Source organism: Phalaenopsis equestris, unplaced genomic scaffold (assembly GCF_001263595.1).
Source record: "Phalaenopsis equestris unplaced genomic scaffold, ASM126359v1 Scaffold000531, whole genome shotgun sequence".
Taxonomy (NCBI): Eukaryota; Viridiplantae; Streptophyta; class Magnoliopsida; order Asparagales; family Orchidaceae; genus Phalaenopsis; species Phalaenopsis equestris.
In genome coordinates this window covers 145,336-164,552 of record NW_018164971.1, presented here as the reverse complement: position 1 = coordinate 164,552, position 19,217 = coordinate 145,336, and the positions used below count along the sequence as shown (strand labels likewise).

Below are 19,217 nucleotides of genomic sequence, written 5' to 3'. Positions count from 1 at the left end.
CGGTGCATTCTTTTCTTTGAACTCCCCATTACTTTCATATCACTACCTTTCACAATAATGTTATCAGCTTAAACCAATAATGTGAAGACTACCCCTAAACTCAAGGGTTTCACAGAAAAAAAAAAATTAATTATGGTCCCTTTAATTTTGTTTGTCACAGATTAAACATTACATTGACCAACCTTTCAAACCACATCCTTCAAGATTGCTTCTTCCTAAACAATACCTCAATAGCTTACATACTATTTATTTTATATTTGAGACAAATCTCAATTGAACCTCCGTATAAGCTTTTTTCTTCAAATAACCATATAAAAAGGCATCCTTGACATCGAATTGTTATATATTCCAATCTTCGTTGGCCAGTCTGGATGGTCTCAATTGCTCCTAACAAGTTGTTTTGTCTTTTTGTATCATATAAATGGCCTAATTCTCAATTTAGATGGTTATCTCCATTCAACAGTTACATTGAGTGGATGTTTTGCCCTCCCATTGAATTTTTATTATATCCTTCAATTATAAGGGAACACAGCACCAAAGAAACGTGCAATCATTACTGTTGTCCATCGAAAAGGAAATTGTGGTTATGCTCGCATAAAAAACAAAAGAATAATGAAATGCGACAATACAACAATAAATTCAATTTACAAAAATGCAACGATGAAGACTAACAGCATATTCCTTAATTACCAGTTGGTGCTTCAAATGGCAACCCATCTACCGATGCACAAAACAGCAATCCTTGAGTCTTTTCAAATAAATTAAACCCTAGTACACACATGACTGCTTGCAGTAGGAAAACCAACAAACAATCATACCAAGAGAAATCGTGAATTTGGCTTTTCACTAGCATAAAGAAGCTGTATTTTGAAGGATTATCTCATGGTTGCATGTAAAGAGTTTATGCAAATAATGTAATCAGCAAACTTGTATCTGCAAGTCCACATAACCAGAAAGAAAAAATCAAAATGACACAGCCATAGCAGATGGAATGTAAAGCAAATATACCTTCTGTTGACACAACTCTGCAAAAAATTTAAACTGGTAGACATCAATATCACCATGCAGAGCTTGATCAAAACCAAACACCCACCATCCTTTTGGAAGCTGCAGAGCAAAATAACTCTTTTTCTGAGGCATAAACCATCCACCCAACCAGCTCTTATGGCATATGTACCTCATAAATGTGTAGAGTCCATCAAACCAATCTGTGGGCACCAAATGAGATCCTACTTTAGCTTTTATATCTTCAATGGCAATCAATTCTTCAAAAAACGATGTAATGACGGAAGAAAATTATGAACTTGGCAGTTCGTATGAATGTTTATTAGAAATTACTAAGCATCAATTTCTACAAGAATAATCACAAACCATGGTTGCCAGGAATTACAAAACACTGAGGTCCATCATATTGCTCCAGCTTCAATATCCCATAAGGAAGCTCTGGCTTGTTTACTGCTATATCTTCTGGCCTATACCAAGTAGGAGGCTGCAAAGCATACTCAAATGGAACGAAAAGGCGCTTCTCATATGTAAATGCAGAGGGATTAGGGTACCTAATCAAAATATTAAAGCTCTTTATAAAAAAAAAGAAAAGACAAACAGCCTAGCTAAGAATGACTAGCACGCTAACAGCACAGACGGACCCAGATTTATTGTTAAGAATCAATACTAGAGACTTCAGCAAGAAAATTGGGTGGCAAGAGCAATTTATTATTCAAGCAATTTGAAAAAGTACAAAAATATTTCAATGAGAATGGTAATAGAGATTCCTAGTAGGTTAAAAGTTATGCTTAAATACAGTGTTACGCCGGTGCCTAGCCTAAGGGTAATTTTGTCTTTTATGTGCCTAAAAACAATTTTGTCTTTTTTTATTCATTATCTTTTAGTATAAATAGGACTAATATATTTAGAGTTAGGGTTATGCATGAGATTGTGTATGGAGTCTTAGGTTAAGGTTCGGGAGAGATTTCCTTCCGCACAAATTGTCGAAATTGGGAGAGACCACCTACCCCTCGAATTGTAGGTACTTATCTTTAAGTATTTAGATTGTGTTGTTCGGAGTTCATGAAATAAATTATTTGTTACACTAATTTATGTGATAAATCTGTGTCAGATCCTATCAAATGGTATCAAAGCAGTCTACTAGAGAAAGCAAAGACGGCTCCATTGTGCCCTAGTCGGTATCTGAGAGCTAGAGTTTCCATAGAAACCATCGCGAAAGGATCATGGCGTACAGAGCAACTCAATCTGATTTGTTATCGCGATACAGTCGCAATTGGAACTAGCAGGATACCAACGTCAGAATCGATAGCACAACACCAACTGCGTACAGGGACTGCGGCTTACACGGCATCTCCGCCGCGCGCTAATTTCATGTATACTCTCGCGATAGTCGCATGCACAGAGATGCAACATTCGTTCGTGGCTCAGTGGCAATTCAACCTAGCTAGGGAGGATCATAGCATACAAGGAATGCCCCGATCACAGGGGAAGCCAACGTGTGGAATCGCATTGCAACATACAAGACTGCTCTCGATCAAAATATGTATCGAGATTGCAGCGCAAAAGAGTTCCGCGTCACTTGTGATGGATACTAGTGACCGAGGTTTGCAACATACAGGAATTTGGATTGCAGCTCCAGAGTTCCGTGAAGCTTCCAATAGTTCCACTGAATCGCATACAGGAATTTCGAGATTACGGCATCTAGAGTTTCACGCACGTCTAACCCGCGTTCAGAAATTCCAAATCTCCTGATTTCAGCATACATAAGTTTCAAAACTATCCAAAAGTAATGGCGATAAAAAAGATAGATGCTTTGAAGGAAAAAAAAACTAGCGAAAGAGGTCAATCAAATCAAATCTTGAATAGAGGAGCATTTCTCAGCTATGAAAATGAGTTGGAGGAAAGGATCAAAACCCTAGAAGAGATGACAGAAGACTGTGGAATCCCACACAAACCTCTACCGTCTCCAACAGGATCAAGCGACGATGTCTGGAACGAATGCAAGTGGCAACAATTAAAGGAACTCATGCGACATCAGGGCATCACCGTTGTCTCGGTCTTGTCTCAATTGGATGTGGAGCTGCAAGATTGGGTGAAGGAATAAGAAACGAACTTAAGCGCCAACACCTAGAAGGAATAGCACAACATCCAAACGGCTCGAATGAGAGGCAGCATGCAAAATAGGACAGTGGATGATTCAAGGCAGTAGAAGATCAATTTGAAGAATTTCGACCAGAACAAAAAAACATGGTGGATGGGACCCCAACAGAAGGTTGCATCCTACAACATTAGTGTCCTTCAATGTAGCAACCTTCTGGGCAATTCTAGAGCTTATGGGGAAGGGCAAGCTGATTATGGGGCGCTCCGGACTGATGGAAGAAGAAAAATTAATATGGGTCGAGGAAGGGAACCCAACCCCTGATTTATGGGTAGAATGAACTTTAGTCAAGAAAATTGGGGAGGAGGCTCACGCAAGAAGAAGCTGGAGATGATGATCTTTGAAGGAGATGATGTTTATGGTTGAGTTTATCAGGTGGAGAGATATTTTGTTGTTAATGAGCTGATGCAAGAAAAAAATTTGATGAAGGCAACAGTGTTTGGAAGAAAAGGCTCTAGCATGATATCAATGGAGAGAACTACATCAACCAATCTTGACATGGGAAGTGTTCAAGGTCCGATTGTTTGAGCGCTTTAGAACCATGCGAGAAAGAGATTTATAGAAGAAGTTTTTTGCATTGGCCCAGAAAGTATATGTTATAGAGCATAGTGAGAAATTTGAGATGTTATCCGACAGTTTGAGACGGATATTAAAAAAAGTGTTAGAAGCCATCTTCAAGAAAGGGTTGAAACCAGAGATTCAAACATCACTTCGCTTGTTGAAACCGCGAAATTTGAGGGAAACTATAGAATTAGCACAATTGATTGAAGATAAAAATACAATGGAACATGCTAATAGATGCACCACGGGTGAAGCACCATACTAAACTGCTACAACCACAATGATACTAAAAGCTCAAACAATGAAAATTCAGGGCAACACTCAAAACACCTTACAGAAATAGATTCAGGAGAAGCAGTCAAGGGGTTATATTTTCGTTGTGATGAGAAATTTTTTCATAATACCGTTGAAAGGATTGAGCATTACAGGTTCTCACAGTGGTGGCGAGGAAGAGAATGAAGAAACAGAGACAATTGTGGTGGAGGAAAAACAACTTCAATTTTAGAAGAAGAGTAATGTTACTTCGGTGCTTAACTTACGGGTAATTTTATCTTTTGTGCGCCCAAGGGCAATTTAGTATTTTTTCATTTATTATCATTTAGTATAAAAAGGGCTAATCTGTTTAGGTTTAGGATTATGCATGAGATTGTGCCTGTAGCCTTAGGTTTAGAGTTTGGGAGATATTTTTTACCTCTCAAATTATAGGAATTAAGAGAGATCGTCTACCTCTCGAATTGCAGGTGATTTATCTTTATGTATTTGAATTATGTTGTTTATAATTAGTGAAATAAATTATCCGTTGCCCTAATTTCTTAAAAATCTATGTCGGATCTTATCATAGTGATAGCAAATGAATCATGAAATTATTGATTTGATTGTGGTAAGAAGGCAATGAAGAAGAAAACAATTCATCTGGCCTCAATTTCAAATATCAATTCAGGTTTTTAAGAATCATAAGTGGAAAGAAATGCAGCTTACGCAAGATCCCCTCCAATAAGAAGTAAGTTTCCACGCGGAAGAACATGCTTGGAACCACCATTCTTCACTTTAATCCAAGGTTGGGCTAGTAAACGGGTAACAGCATAGGTTGAATTTCCACCATCTCCTGTGTCAGCCATGAAATCAAACCAGAATTCCTCTTTCTCACAGAAATGATCATATAAAAGATCACCGTTTTTAAATTCATCGGGGATCTTGGATCTTGTTCATGGCAGCCTAGAAAAAAAAAAAAAACAAAACAACATATGCTGATAAAAAATATTTGTATGTAGAACCAATATAAAGAAGAAAGCAGACCTATACAAGATCAAAAAACTGGAAAAACATTAAAAGTTGAATGCATACTACAAAGAAAAGAAAAAAAGCAGTCTTAAAGCAGATAGTCCTTTAATTATAACAAAATGACATATTTGAAAATAACTGAAAACAGGAAGAGACAAATAAGATCAAAAAGAAAGACATAGGCAGTAAGACATTAGCAAGAACTACAGCACCTTCTTATGGTATTCCATTTGTGCATATCTACTAGCATAACATATAAGAAATTTGTAGAGATTATGATGAACTTTTAAAAAGCACTTGAAGAACTCAACAAACAAAAAACAAAACTAAGCTAACCTGCATCATTCTCATATCAAATCGCCCAACGAAAAGAGTTACTGACACCATAAGATCAAATACCGTCTTGAATAAATCAGTTGATGTCCTTTAAATACAAAAAATAAATTCGTTAGCATCAACCTTAACATCATAATACTAAAGAAAAGAAGAAATAAAAATGAGAACAGAGAAATGCAAAAGGGAATATCATATTGGATGTAGAAGAGTACCCTGAGTACCATGGAACCATATCCAGGAAATCAGGTTTCATTTGTTTCTTTATCTTCTCGTATTCGGAGATAGTTAAGGGGTGGGTTAGAGCCCATCTATCAAGATCAGTATTAGTAAGAACATAAGAGAAGGAAGACTATTTAAGCAGTGACTAAAAGCAAAGAAATAAACAATCAACTGTATTGGAGACATGAAAATATAGCTTTCTAAGCATTTTTACCCAGTACTTCTAGTATCTAGTTATGTCTAAAATCAAATATATAGAATGATAGATTCTTCATACCCAGTCGAACACTCAACCACATAATTGGCAATATAAAGGCCGATAAATGTTGCCCATAGGGAATATATTGGAGATATTTCATTAGAGGAACCAGTACATGCCCCATTGCAAGCTAGCTGTAAGAAAACAATGAGAATGATGTTAATACAAATTCGAATTTTATGATATTTTACTTGATGAAAAAGTTACAAAAGGATGTGGATAGTCAAGTACCTCTCCATAGATAACCCACTTAGAAAAGAAGGGGTAATCGCTGGCAGATCCAACAGGAGCGAACCAAGAAGAACAGACTTGTTCTTTCCATTGATGCATGCGCAAGAATTTAGATATCCAAGTGTTTTGATCATGCTTTTGCCAAAATGAGAAGACTGGAAACCAACCAAAGCTCCTTCGATCAAGTGAACTCTCTCTTTGGAAAGCGCGGTTCCCACAATGACTGTAAAATACACAGCATGCTACACTTATAACCTGCAACGCGGCAAACAGGAAATAATGGGCATGCTCTGAAAGAAAGGGAAAAAAATTGAAAGGTAAAACCATGAGAAGTGATGATTTTAGACAATTACCGCACAATTTTGAATAATGGTCAGAATTTCTGGCCTTTTTCCTGCTACACGAGAAGCAAGGCCAACATACCATAGGCCAAGAAATATTACGTGAAAAACGATCAGAAAGAGAACAGATGAAAGGTATATAGTAAGAAATAGCGATAAATTCATCCTCAAATCAACTCCCATTGACTGAAAACTAGGAAGATGATATATGGCTGCCATAAATATCCAAGCAATATACCTGAAGCACATTCAAAGAAGACAATAAAAAATTAAATGTGGCATATGCATCTTTCCTATTAAACTTAGTGGAAACTCTTTAGAAATGAGTTAGCGGTGCACATACCAACGACTAAAGTTTGAATAGCTTGGTTTTATGGTCTTTCTGACAAATGGGGAGGAGAAAAAGTAGAAGAAACCAAACAGACAAATATACATAGACCACCATTTGAAATTCTTGTCCAATTTCTGAATGAGGGTTTGCATATTGTCCGACGAGATGAAGAAAAGACATCCGACAATTACAGCAGTCAAAGCATGCCTTGAATGCTCGTGCGGATAGGGGTAAGTATGAGTCAGAATGGTCCTCACCCTCTCCATTTTGAGGGTGTCCAACAATGGACCAATTGAATGTTTGTTTGTTCCCATTAAAAAAATTGGCAAACTCTATTAACTCGGATACTAATATGCTACAGAAGTATTAACTCGAGAAACAGATAATAGAAAGCAAGTGAGCACCACTTCTACCTGAGCTCAACTTCTACAGTAGCCATTTAACCCTGCAGGGAAAATGTACACCATGAGCTGCCAGATTAAGTGAAGTCATTGAATTGTTTATAAATAAGGGGAGAAAATGTTTTAAATCACATTATCCAACTATTTAGAACGCAGAGCAATCATCATAAAAAGAAGATGCAGATAAATTAGCAAATAATTTAATCAATAGCAAGCTCGTTTATTTTGTTGGCAACAAAAACAACAACAACAAGCTTTCATCCCACTAAGTAGGGTCGGCTCCATGCACCCTTTTTCTCCATTGTTTCCCATTAAGTGTCATATTTTCATTTAATTCTAATAAATTAAGATTATTTTTTATAGAACATGCCCAAGTCTTTTCAAGTTTACCTCTACCTTTCTTAACAAAAGACAAATCCAAAACATCTACTCTCCTAATTAGGTCATCAAAAAGTTTATTTCACTTGCAAATTATTAAAAAAAATCAAGAAGTGGAATTGAATAGTAAACTAATTTAACAGGTTCAAGATGCTGGATGTTCAGTTCCTGTTTGAATCAGCGAATTGGTGACGGTGTAAAAAAGTTGGCAGCCTTAGTTGACACGAGGAATTAGTAAAAACATGTATATTTGCATCTAATAGGTAAATTTCAAATCCTTGCCCATTGCGAATTCTGGCATTAGATCAAAAAAATTTCTCCCCGCCCTAGCACACGTTATTCTAACATTCAGATGACTGTCATCTGACTAAACAATCAATGCTCTTCCCCAACATACGACATCAACACTTCCAAATCACCGTTACCTTAGCCACACTATTACAACACCACACAGTGAACCTAATGCTCTTTTTAATTTGATATTAAGATCATTAAAATTTAGTTGGTATCAAAGAAATAAATGAATATAAGCTGCAACTGGTCAATCATTTCTTGTTTATAAACCTAAAAATTTTAGATCTCGAAACAACATATTCATGATTATTTTTGATGAGGGGCATAGGGGAAACGTGGGAATCAAGGGTGAAGGCGGAATCACAGGAGGTCGCAAGTGGAAGCAGGGTATCTAGGGTAGTGAGATTTTCACGATTTCCTTCCACAATCCGAGGCTCCCATGAGAGTGGTTTCGAACTGTGCGCGCCCTGATTTCCTATTTCAGCTATTTTTTAGTTCTTTTTGTATTACTTTCACCATTTCTAATAATTTTTTTCTATAATGACAATATTTATATATTGTTTTCTGGTTTGAGAGACCTTTGATATGGTTTAATACTATTTGGAGATGTTTTCTCCTAGTTTTTCCTATTAAAGTTTTGTATCTTCAGATTTCTTCCAGGTTATATGTCTGTAGTCTAATAGGATCAAAGTGGTGATCTCTCCCTAACGTACGGAAGCCTCTGTCATCCAACTCGCAACCAACTGTTGTTCAGAATAGAAAAATTGCTTTTATCAATTCTGGTTTGCTGTCCCGCCATTATCCATACAGCAATTTCATCTAACACCCCTCCTCGACATTTGTTTCTTGCCATTTTGTGGTTTTTCTTTCGATTTTCAGAAGGGGCAGCTGCCTGACATTGTCTATCCACCACCAAATATCGTTATCCTTACTATTCCTCTACCCCCTCCCCATCAAGCATGTTTCCCAAATACCATACCTTCCAAGCTCTAGATCAATGTCATTTGGTATCAAAACACGGCAAACCGTAAAATTTGCAGAGATTTGTATTTCTTTGCCCAATATACAAAATTAAAAAAAAAATAATCCTAGAATACCAAAATCATTGCGACCGCAATTCCTAGCCCCGAAACCTAAAGCCTACAAAATCCAATCTTCCTGGCCCCACCAAAAATCTATCGCGACGCCTATCATAGAAACTTTAAACTTCAACCAACCTTTTATCTGCAACCTTACACCCATTGAAACTGTGATCGAGAGAAAATGACACAGTACTACCTAGGAGAAATCTGCAATAAGGTCCAGAAGCTTACTATGGAGGATATACAGAGGGAAATCCTCTAAATGTAATAGAGGCTTATCATCTTTGAGAGGAGACAATTCGGTGAGGTCATCTGATGCCACAATAGTGACTCGTAAGATCGAGAAAAAGAATTGAATCCCCACCATGCAGCTTCCAGTGACGAAGAACCACTACCATGACGATTCAATATGGAATACTATAAGAAAAGCAAGGATCTTGAAGTAAATATGGATACAACAGTCCAATTGAATGTATCTTTGTAAAAATTATAGCCATATCAATTTTTGTCTATCAATTTTCCTTCCTAAATATTTCATTAATTCTACATGTACATCTTATTTGTGCGTCCCTCCATGGCATATGCTCAAAACTACCAAGTCTCTTTTCTATTTACCATAATTTCAATTGGTGAAAGTCCTGTCATTTTTCTAATATAATCCTTTTTTTATTATACTAAACATGTATCTTAATATCATCATTTCTACCATATTTAACTATTAGCAGTTTCTTGTTTGCCCTATATGAGAAATAAACAAAGAAAGATTACATTTTAAATGTATTGGAGTGAAAAGTAAATAGCATCCCAAATCCAAAGATAGTAATCTGAAGAGGGTGGGGTTGATCATTGATGTAGAAGGCCAAATACAAAGCAGCTCACAGGCATTTAGGAAAAAATGGGCAAAGAATGAACCAAACCCCACATCTGAAAAAAAAGAAATAGTTATTGTGAGATATGTTTTATAAAAAAGAAAGTACAAGCGAAACTGGAAGAAAAATAGAGATGCACCGTGCTTTTCTTTTTTCCTATTTTTTTGGCCAAAACACGGCCCTAGATATAAAGATTTACATGGGTAAGAAATAAGAAGGAATAACAATACCCTAGTAAGGAAGAAAAAAAATACCACATTACATTAATAACTACCAGCCATAGATGATGAGATCCCTATGAATAAAATAATAGCTAGCACAAAACTTGTTGTCTACCAAATTTGCTATAAACGTAGCCTCCAATGACACCAATCTTGGTGTAACTGCTGTCCCATTAATCCACAACTATCTTGTCATCCTGGAATGCCTCCACTAGCTGCAGGTATCCATGAGCTTTGCCTTGAAACCCGCAAGGGCACCTAACATCAATAATCACCAGCCCATATGTCCAAGCAAGAGATATTTATAATTCCAGGAAAGAAACAATGATTTTGTAGCAATATTTAATATTCCCTCCCAAGGTGATTAGTAAACATCCAGCAAAACAAATTTGTCAATCGTTTTTTCAAAAAGTTCAAAGTTCAAAAAGTTTTAATCAATTATTTGATAAAAATGTCATCACTCTTATCATAATAGTGAATCTAAAAAACATAGATCTGTAATTTGGATTTTCATTTTTAAATGAAGTGTCAACCTTATCTCCACATATTTGGTTTGATTATGATGGACAAAAAAGAGTGCTATACTACTAAGCTAGAAGCAATTTTATTATTACAAGATAATATCATAGAAGTCATCATAGTTACTTGATGTTCTTCTAGAAGTAGCATAAGCCATATTCATTCACTAATTCTACTAGCCAAAGATTCCCTCCTTTGACAAAGCCACCTTCATTCCCTGAAAATATCATATATTCTTGTGGTCTTTGATCTCAATTTTTGTAGCAAACAACTTTTTTGGTATGATAATTTCCTCTGAATCATCACTGATCAAGATTATATCATCTATATATATTATGAAATAGTAACTTTGCCTCTATTATTAGATTTAACAAATAGTGTATGATCAGCTTGACACTGAATGGTCTTAGCAAACATGTCAAGCCAAATACGAGGAGATTGCTTCAATCCATATAATGACTTCTTCAATTTGCAAACCAACCTATTTGACTTATTTTCCAAACCTTGAGATATTTTCCAAACCTTGAGATATTGTCATGTAGACTTCTTTATCAAGGTCCACGTTCAAGAAGTAAATGTTTACATTCAATTGATATAATGGCCAATCTTGGTTTATTGCAAGAGAGTAGAACACAAACAGCGTTGAGCTTGGTAACAAGTGCAAAGATTTCCTTATAGTCAACCACATATGACTGTGTGAAGTCCTTTGCTACCAATCTAGCTTTGAACCTCTCTACACTTCCATCACTTTGTATTTAAGCATGAATATCCATTTGTAGCCTATAGAATTGTTTCCATGAGGTAATTCTAAAAGTGTCCATGTGTAATTATTTTTAAGAGCTCGAATTCTTCCTCAACTGCGTGTTTTCATATTAGACCTTTATGGTTATTAGGTGGAAGAGGACTTAGTTCAGGTTCTTGACTGAACCTGATCTACATGGTGCTCTGTACATACTAAGTGGACTATTCCTCGGGTATAAACATGTCCTGATCAATAGTATTAAGTTGCAGTAGAGTTAAGACATGGGATAATTTCAGTGACAAAATTTGGTTCTTCAAGTGAGTTAGTTGAGTAGTAGGATTTGGATAAATTGTTTGAATGACAGGTTTTGATTCAATTGAGTATCTTGAACAAGAACCCAAATTTATATTCCAACAAATTCTCACCATGAATTTTAGGTTTGTGAAAAAAAGATTGATTTTCAAGGAATGTGATATCCATGAAGTTGTATATTTTATTAGTGATTAGAGAGTAGCATGTATATCCTTTTTGGTTGGAGTAACTGATGCATATATCTGAGAAATTTGGGATCTTGTTTGATGTGGTGTGTTAATAGGTGTGAACAAAAATGGAAGAACCAAAGACTTTCAATGGTAAGTTGAGGAAAAAAACAAATATGCGACTTGAATTTCATTAGAACATTACGAGAGATTTGAAATTTTAGGACACAATAAGACATTTTATTAATGAGATGGATGATATCATACTTGGAAAAATAAGGGCCAATAGTAGAATAAAAATATTCTTTAGCATTATCAGTTTTAAGAACTTGAATTTTCCTTTGAAATTAAGTATCATGGAGTAAAATAATTGATATATGGTGGTGGTTCAAGTATTTTCTTTCACAAGGAATGTCAAAGTTATTTTAGTATAATCTTCTCTTAATGATAGAGATCGTCGTGCCCTGTTTATATTTTTTATCTGGGAGGGCCCTTAGATATCACTGTGAATTATAGCAACAGAATGTGAAGTATTGTGTTATAATTTATAATGAACATGTCTATTATGTTTTGCAAGTTGACAACATTGATAGAAATGAGGCTTTTTATTGATAAATATATGTGAAAAAAAAATTTCGACAGAAACACAATTTGGATGACAAACGCGACAAAGCCTTAACATTACTTGACTTTCAACTAAAGCAGACTTAGAATGAGAAACTAGATTAGTTGAACTACACTCAGAAATACAACTTAACAGATGAACTTGTTCATCGATGAGATTATTTTCTTTAAGCAGATATAGACCACTATGCATCTCAGTACAATCATCATCCCTGAGTCCACTACCTGAAAAAATCACAAAAATTAGAAAAGTTTAGTCACACATTTTAAGTCACGATAAGTTCGTCGATTGAAAGTAGATTGTAATCTAAATTTAGAACATAAAGAACAGAATAAATGTGAAGATCATTTGTCCATTCGGCTGATCCAGCTCCTGCTACTGGAGAGAATGAACCATCAGTTGTTTGAAATGTAGAGTGAATGGTGCATGGGTTGTAATTTTTGAAGACATTAATATCTCCCATCATATGATCTAAAGACCTGGGTCAACTATCCAATATTTTAGTTTATTGCTTTGAACAGTAAGATCATGGGGTAGAATATCATGGTGTGCCACCAGATTGATCGATTGTTCGGTCGGGGATTGCGGTACTTGAACAAAATTGTAACTATGACCAAGCTTTTTTTTTTTTGCATTGCCTCAGATTGCTCCCTAGTGAATAGACTTAGTTATGAAATGTTGTTGGTTGTGACATCAGTATTTACACGGTTCTCACTGTCATCTCTTCAATTAGATGGCTTCCAATCTACAGGCTTATCATGTAATTTCCAACATTTATCCTTCACATAACCAAATTTCTTACGATGGTCGCACCACAGTCATCCCTTCTTTGGCCTAATATTCTAAGAGAAATTTTGAGACATAAAGCAGATCCTTCAATAGATGGTGAGGTGTGATTGTCCATCATCATCAACTTCTTCTGCAAAGGCTTCCCGAGTAGTAGGGATGGGTTTAAATCCCATGATTCTCCCCCTAACTTCTCTAAATCTTTATTTAGTTCAAGAAGAAATTTGTTCAGTAATTCTTCTATACAAATCGAATAATTTCTAGGAATGAACCACGTACATGTCCAATTGCAGGCAACAGCAAGTGAGTGTTGAAATATTGAATATCACTGAATTATCCCTCTCATAGATCATGTAGTCTGGTTTCAATCTCAAATGGCTATGAGGGAGTTTTCATTACTAAAGTAATTTTAACACGCAGCCTCCCATATCTCTTTGATTGTCCTATAGAATAGGAAATTTTCTCTAAACTCAGTGGTCATGAAATTTATTAACCATAACATAACCATGTGGTAGTCGGTTTTTAGTCTTGGTATTTTGAATTAGTAATTTTTAGAGCTGAAATTACTTCTGTGAGATGTACTTCTTTCCCTCTGTCACAGATGTACATGAAGACGAACTGTAACCATTTAAAAAAATTATAGCCATGCAATTTATGGTTTGTGACTACGTGAGGAAGTTTTAAGTACGGTAGGGACTAAAACATAAGCTCGGATCTAGAGGTAACTACCAAGGAAAAAGATTGTCATTCCACGCCATGTTTGACCATGATAAGATTGTGAACTTTGAATCGAGAAGATCAATTGTCTGAACAAAAAATAAGGAGGACCCTTAGTTCGATAGTTGGGCTGGACAGTGAACACGAACTAGAAGAACATGCACAACTCTCGAATTCCAAACAATCAGCACTCGATGAGAGGAGGTTGGGTCGTTTGCAAGTTCACAACTCATGAGGTGGAGGCAAGGGCAAGTCGAATCATTCATCGACCGAAGCAGCAACAGTGTTATAAGAGGGCAGATGACAAGCTAATCTTCTTAAATCGAATAATTTGAACAAATATGTGACGCGCAGATGAAAAGATCTATGATGCGGGAACGGAAGGATTCGAACGACAACAGTATTGTGCAAGGACAACGACCATAAGATCTTTGTTTCGGACGATCTATGAGAGGAGATGCTTCAACAATCACATTTGAACGAAAGGATCAAACAAGTGAGATGTTCAAACGGAGCTGCGGATCAATCAAGATGTTCGAACAGAACGTACGAGAGGGGACGAGCACTGCGTTCTCATCTAGGAGGCAAAGTAACGACGCGACGCGAAAGAGTCAGAGAGGAAACAACGACCTCGAGCGTGTGTACGTAAGGATGGCATCGAATGACAGCTTCGAAGGTTTCTATGAATCAGTCATGATCAATGGCGAGGAATAAGGTTGTGACCCAACAAAATCAATTCCAGAACTCTGACACCATGTAGAATTCTTGAATAAATTTTATTTCTCTCAAATCATGCATTACATCTTGCTACATATATATAATAAAGCAAAAATAAAAAAAAAATCCTCCAAATTAAAAAAACAGGAAAAGGAAATATCTAATAAAAAAAATAAAATTAATGAAATATATTTTGAAGAAAAAATAAATTCTTTCCTGATATAGATTGACAATTTCTAGTAGTATCCTATCATGAAAAAGAAAGGGTTGACCATTTCAAATTGATGGATGGTGCCATTTATATATCTATCTTCCCACTTTCTCAAATAACCATTTGGACCAAGCAAGGTTGTTGGAAGAAATTCTTCCTATTTAAATTGTATGAATAATTTAAAAAGGTGAGTGCTTCATGAAGACTCATAGAATAATATTGTGATTTGGTAAGGTGGTGTAAGAATCTATCTCCTCTCCTTCTTTATTATGCCTCATTAGGACACTCTTTTAATTGTTAGCCATATCTTCGATAGAACCCATCCCTAATACGATATTAGAAAGGGAAATAGAACAGAAAAGAAATAAGAAAACAGGAATGCTCCTTTGCTTCTTATCTGGCCAAAACATTACCCTAAATATAAAATTTTATAATGGGTAAAAAACAATATATAGAAAGACAAGCCCTGATAAAAAAGAAAAAGAAACAATACAGCAGCAATTACATTTAAAAACTGCTTATTATAGATGATAGAATCCCCGTAAATTTAATTATTCAATGCAATAAGTGTTGACAATGAAATATCTCATGCCCATAGCCTCTACACACCAATCCAAGTGTTATCAAACCTCCAGTTCATCAATCCAAGGGTCAAACAGGCATCTAAGGAGGTCTAGAGAAACAATGGCCATAGAAATGATCGATTCCAAGTCTATACTAATAGTACCATCAACAAAATGTAAAAAGAGGTCAACATTCAAATAGAAGGTTGCTTTTGTGAATCAAAAGACTAGAATGCATCTTTGACAAAAGTTATTAAACCTCAGTAAAATAATTTGCAAAGAAATCAATTCCATAATAAAAACTTCCTCCTTCTGACACTATCCTGTGTTTTTGTAGATAAAGTGTTATGTTAAACTCAACCATGCCATCAATTTGTTGCAATAATGAACACAGAGTCAACACTGTCATGAATATCTATAATGATATTAAACATATTCATGTACAGTGACACTTTCAAATATTGTATAATAGTTAAAAATATATCTCATGATCAAAGCACAAGAAAATAAAATAGCTATTTGGGATTCTCCTTCAGTAAAATAAAGAAAATAGAATATAGATCATGTTGATCAAGCACCTTCATAATCGCACAATACCTCTTCACCAATAAATTGGCATATTGTTGTCTCTATTTGGTAAGGCAGTCTTCTATCCTACTGATTTCAACTGCACCATAACGTTTCCTGTCTGACAAGAATACTAACACTAATAGGATCATAGAAGTTCTCTCTAAAACATCATCCAAACAATATTTTCTTTATATGGGCCAATTTTAGGCAATCTCCACATCTTCATTATCATAAAGATTACAAGTTTTCGCCTATATCGGATCCATCAGGTACAACAATTCAAAAATACTGGTAATTTTAACTCTGAAATGACTTACAGATAGGGGTCTGTATTATTTGGTCAAATTTGAAAAATCAAACTAAACTAAGTTCATTTTGTTGAAAAATCAAAATTCGGCTTTTTTTTTTTACTTTTAATATTAGGTTTTTTATTTTAAATTTAGTTTTGATTAACATTAAACCAAAGTAATCAAAAAACTGAATAATATTAAGATTAGCATTCATTTGGAAATAAAAAAACTTGAACATATGACATGTTTTATTCTATGTCAGGACTTTTTTAAAAAAGATGTTAATGAGATGGTGAGGAGATAAGAAAAAGAAATGAAATTTTTAATTTGAAATAGAACCTTAAGTTTTAATTACTTCAGGTCATATGCTAAATTTCTGAATCAATAAAACAAAACTATATTTTGATTCAGTTTGGATCGGTTTTAGCAAAAATTCAGTCTCCCCAGTTTTTAGATTTTGAATTTCGGTTTCATTCGATTTGACTAATTTGTGAACCTGCCTATCCAAATTAACTGATTGCACACGCTTATTTACAGCCCCTAGCAAGCTTCCCAATGAAAGCAGACTAAATAGTTAACCAGTCTAAAATTTTTTCCCCAAATGTAACGTGGATTTATTAAACCAGTTGAGTTCATTTTTAGTCTAACAAACCAAAGCAAGTGTGCAAGTAAAACTTGATGCTTCTTAGCTTTCATAATCCTTCAAGTAATATAGACAATCTACTCAAAGGTTCCCTGGACGTTACAGAACCACGAATAAGTACATTACCACATTTTAAGCTAGCATATCAATTCTCTACTCAAAATCCACATTAAACACAAATAGAACATAAGATAAGATAATCACTAAAGCATTCAAATGCAAGCAATCCTTCTCCTTCCAACCCAATACTTTCAAGATATTACTTCCTAATAATTCCAGCACCAAACCCAATCAAAAATCCATCAACCCACCTTGCATCTTTCCTCGTCCTCTTTTTAACTCACCAAAACAACCACAAAGCAGGAAAAAAAGCTGAATCTAAAACCGAAAACCATAAGGGGCGGATTGGCAGCAAATTTTGAACAAGGTTTAATCAAGATCTAACTTAAATATTACCAAACAGTACAAAACGGAAAACGAACTTAATCAATCCTAAAGAATGTTTGGAATTTTAACTCGCACCCCGCCAGCCCCGTCGATGCTGTTCCCAAACGAGTTCCGTTCAAACTCTTCTTCTCCTTCGCAAGCCGCTGGTTCCGCCGATGCCTTACCCTAGAAAGCTTCCATCACGTACCCTTCTCCTTCTTTACAAGCCGCAAATCCAGTGGCGCCTTCCGCCCGGAGAGAGTTCCCGTCACGAACTCTCCTTCTTCCTCGCACGCCAGTAATCCTGTCGTCGCCTTCCCCAGCAAGCTTCCGTAACAAATTCCTCTTCTCCTGCACACGATTTCCCCTTCCTCGCCTCTGCCTTATCGTGGAGGGTTTCGGGGAAATGGGATGGAGCGCAAGTGGAAGAAGCGAAGCCGAACTTATGTACCACGATATTAATCTACTTCTCTTCATTAAAGTTTAACTTATTATGGGGATGAGTTTATATCAAGTTTAATTTACGTTCAGACATGGCCGTGGATTGTATGGTGGTCCATCCGGTCCACCTATGCATGCAATAATTTCTACTGACTTCCTTCCCCATGGAAATATCTCCTATTTGGAGCTCATCAAATAAATAAATATATTACTTAATATTTATTTATTAAATAAATTTTTTGTTTGATTATCTTATAGTTAGGAGAAAAATTTGTGTATTGGAGGTTATAGATAGGTTACAGAAATGTTACAGAGGATGTAACATACCTATAACCCCAAATACCCTCTAAATGACCTTCGACGTACGCAGCTCTGCGTAGATCTTACGTACGCAAATTTTTCTCCATAGTTAGAGCCAAAGTATTGAGTTAGTAAATATGAATCTCCATGTGGAATTTTAAGGAATGAAAAAGACATGTTTAAAAAGGAAACTATAATCATTTTTCTTATGCAATTTGTCGTTGCTATGGACTCTATATTATTAGTAGTAAATATAGAAATACATTCTATACAATCATCTATCTTATATCTCGGTTATCCATACATATTAAGCAGGAGTTTAAGGTTTAGGGTTACAGACATAGTGAGTGCTTGCCTTAAAAAAAAAAATTCTCATGTAAAAATATTAATATAAGAGTTTACCCTAAATGTTATAACCCATTCTTAAGAAAATGTCCAACTTAACCACATTTTTTATATTATTGTTAAATTTTATATTCTGTTCTACTTATATTTTGTTTTTGTAAAATTGATTATATTATCATGGCAATTATCTGTAATTTTATTTAAATTATTATTACTAATTTTTTTAGTTATTTTATTAGTTATTAATTAATTTGTTTAATATTTAATTACCTCAAGTTGCCAAAAACTTGTTAAAATAAAGCAAATGAAAAACAAGGAAAAACCTTTTTTTTTTTGTTCTTTTGTTAGTACATGTTTTAGTGAAAACATTACTTTCATATTGAATTGCATAAATAATGGTTTGTTTGGGGCAGTTGTAGCAGTTTGAAGAAACAGTTGCAGAAGAAACTACCGTTCAAAAAGAAAAGCTGTGATGGTTATTACAATTTATTACAATTTTTTTTTTTTTGGAAAAGTCTGACAGCAGTTTTCTAGCGGCCACCGCGAGTAGTCAGTTCTGGTGGCAAAACACAGCTTTCAATTGCGGTTTTTTGAAAAAGCAAGCAAAACACAGTTTTGTTAAACAGAAAAAACTGCTGTGCGATATCGCACCACAGCCCCAAACGCACCCCAATGCAAAAGATTTATTTTTTTATTAGAATCTTGACAATGCTTTCATAACTCTAGATAGTTATTATTATCATAATAAGAGAAAAATTCACATCATATATTCATATAGGTTTTTTAAAATGATGACACATGGCATTAGTTTTATACTTCATAAATAAATTAGACAGGTTTACATACTTACCACTTAATTCATTTGTATTTACATAT

The 19,217-nt window shown here is 35.1% G+C and overlaps 1 protein-coding gene across 1 annotated transcript in view; it reads right to left on the bottom strand.

The window, feature by feature from the left end:
• The window catches only part of LOC110028775, a 43,721-nt gene extending 26,008 nt beyond the window's left edge, over positions 1-17,713 (bottom strand). The window contains exons 1-11 of the mRNA XM_020730761.1: positions 17,352-17,713; positions 15,924-16,014; positions 6,735-7,167; positions 6,404-6,629; positions 6,051-6,305; positions 5,838-5,953; positions 5,554-5,649; positions 5,328-5,429; positions 4,703-4,924; positions 1,372-1,556; positions 1,009-1,208 (exon numbers count right to left, since the gene is read on the bottom strand). Of these exons, the coding sequence (XP_020586420.1) occupies positions 1,009-1,208; positions 1,372-1,556; positions 4,703-4,924; positions 5,328-5,429; positions 5,554-5,649; positions 5,838-5,953; positions 6,051-6,305; positions 6,404-6,629; positions 6,735-7,036 (1,704 nt within the window). The 5' untranslated portion in view covers positions 7,037-7,167; positions 15,924-16,014; positions 17,352-17,713. The remainder of the gene's footprint in view (positions 1-1,008; positions 1,209-1,371; positions 1,557-4,702; positions 4,925-5,327; positions 5,430-5,553; positions 5,650-5,837; positions 5,954-6,050; positions 6,306-6,403; positions 6,630-6,734; positions 7,168-15,923; positions 16,015-17,351) is intronic.
• Between the last annotated feature and the right edge of the window lie 1,504 nt (positions 17,714-19,217).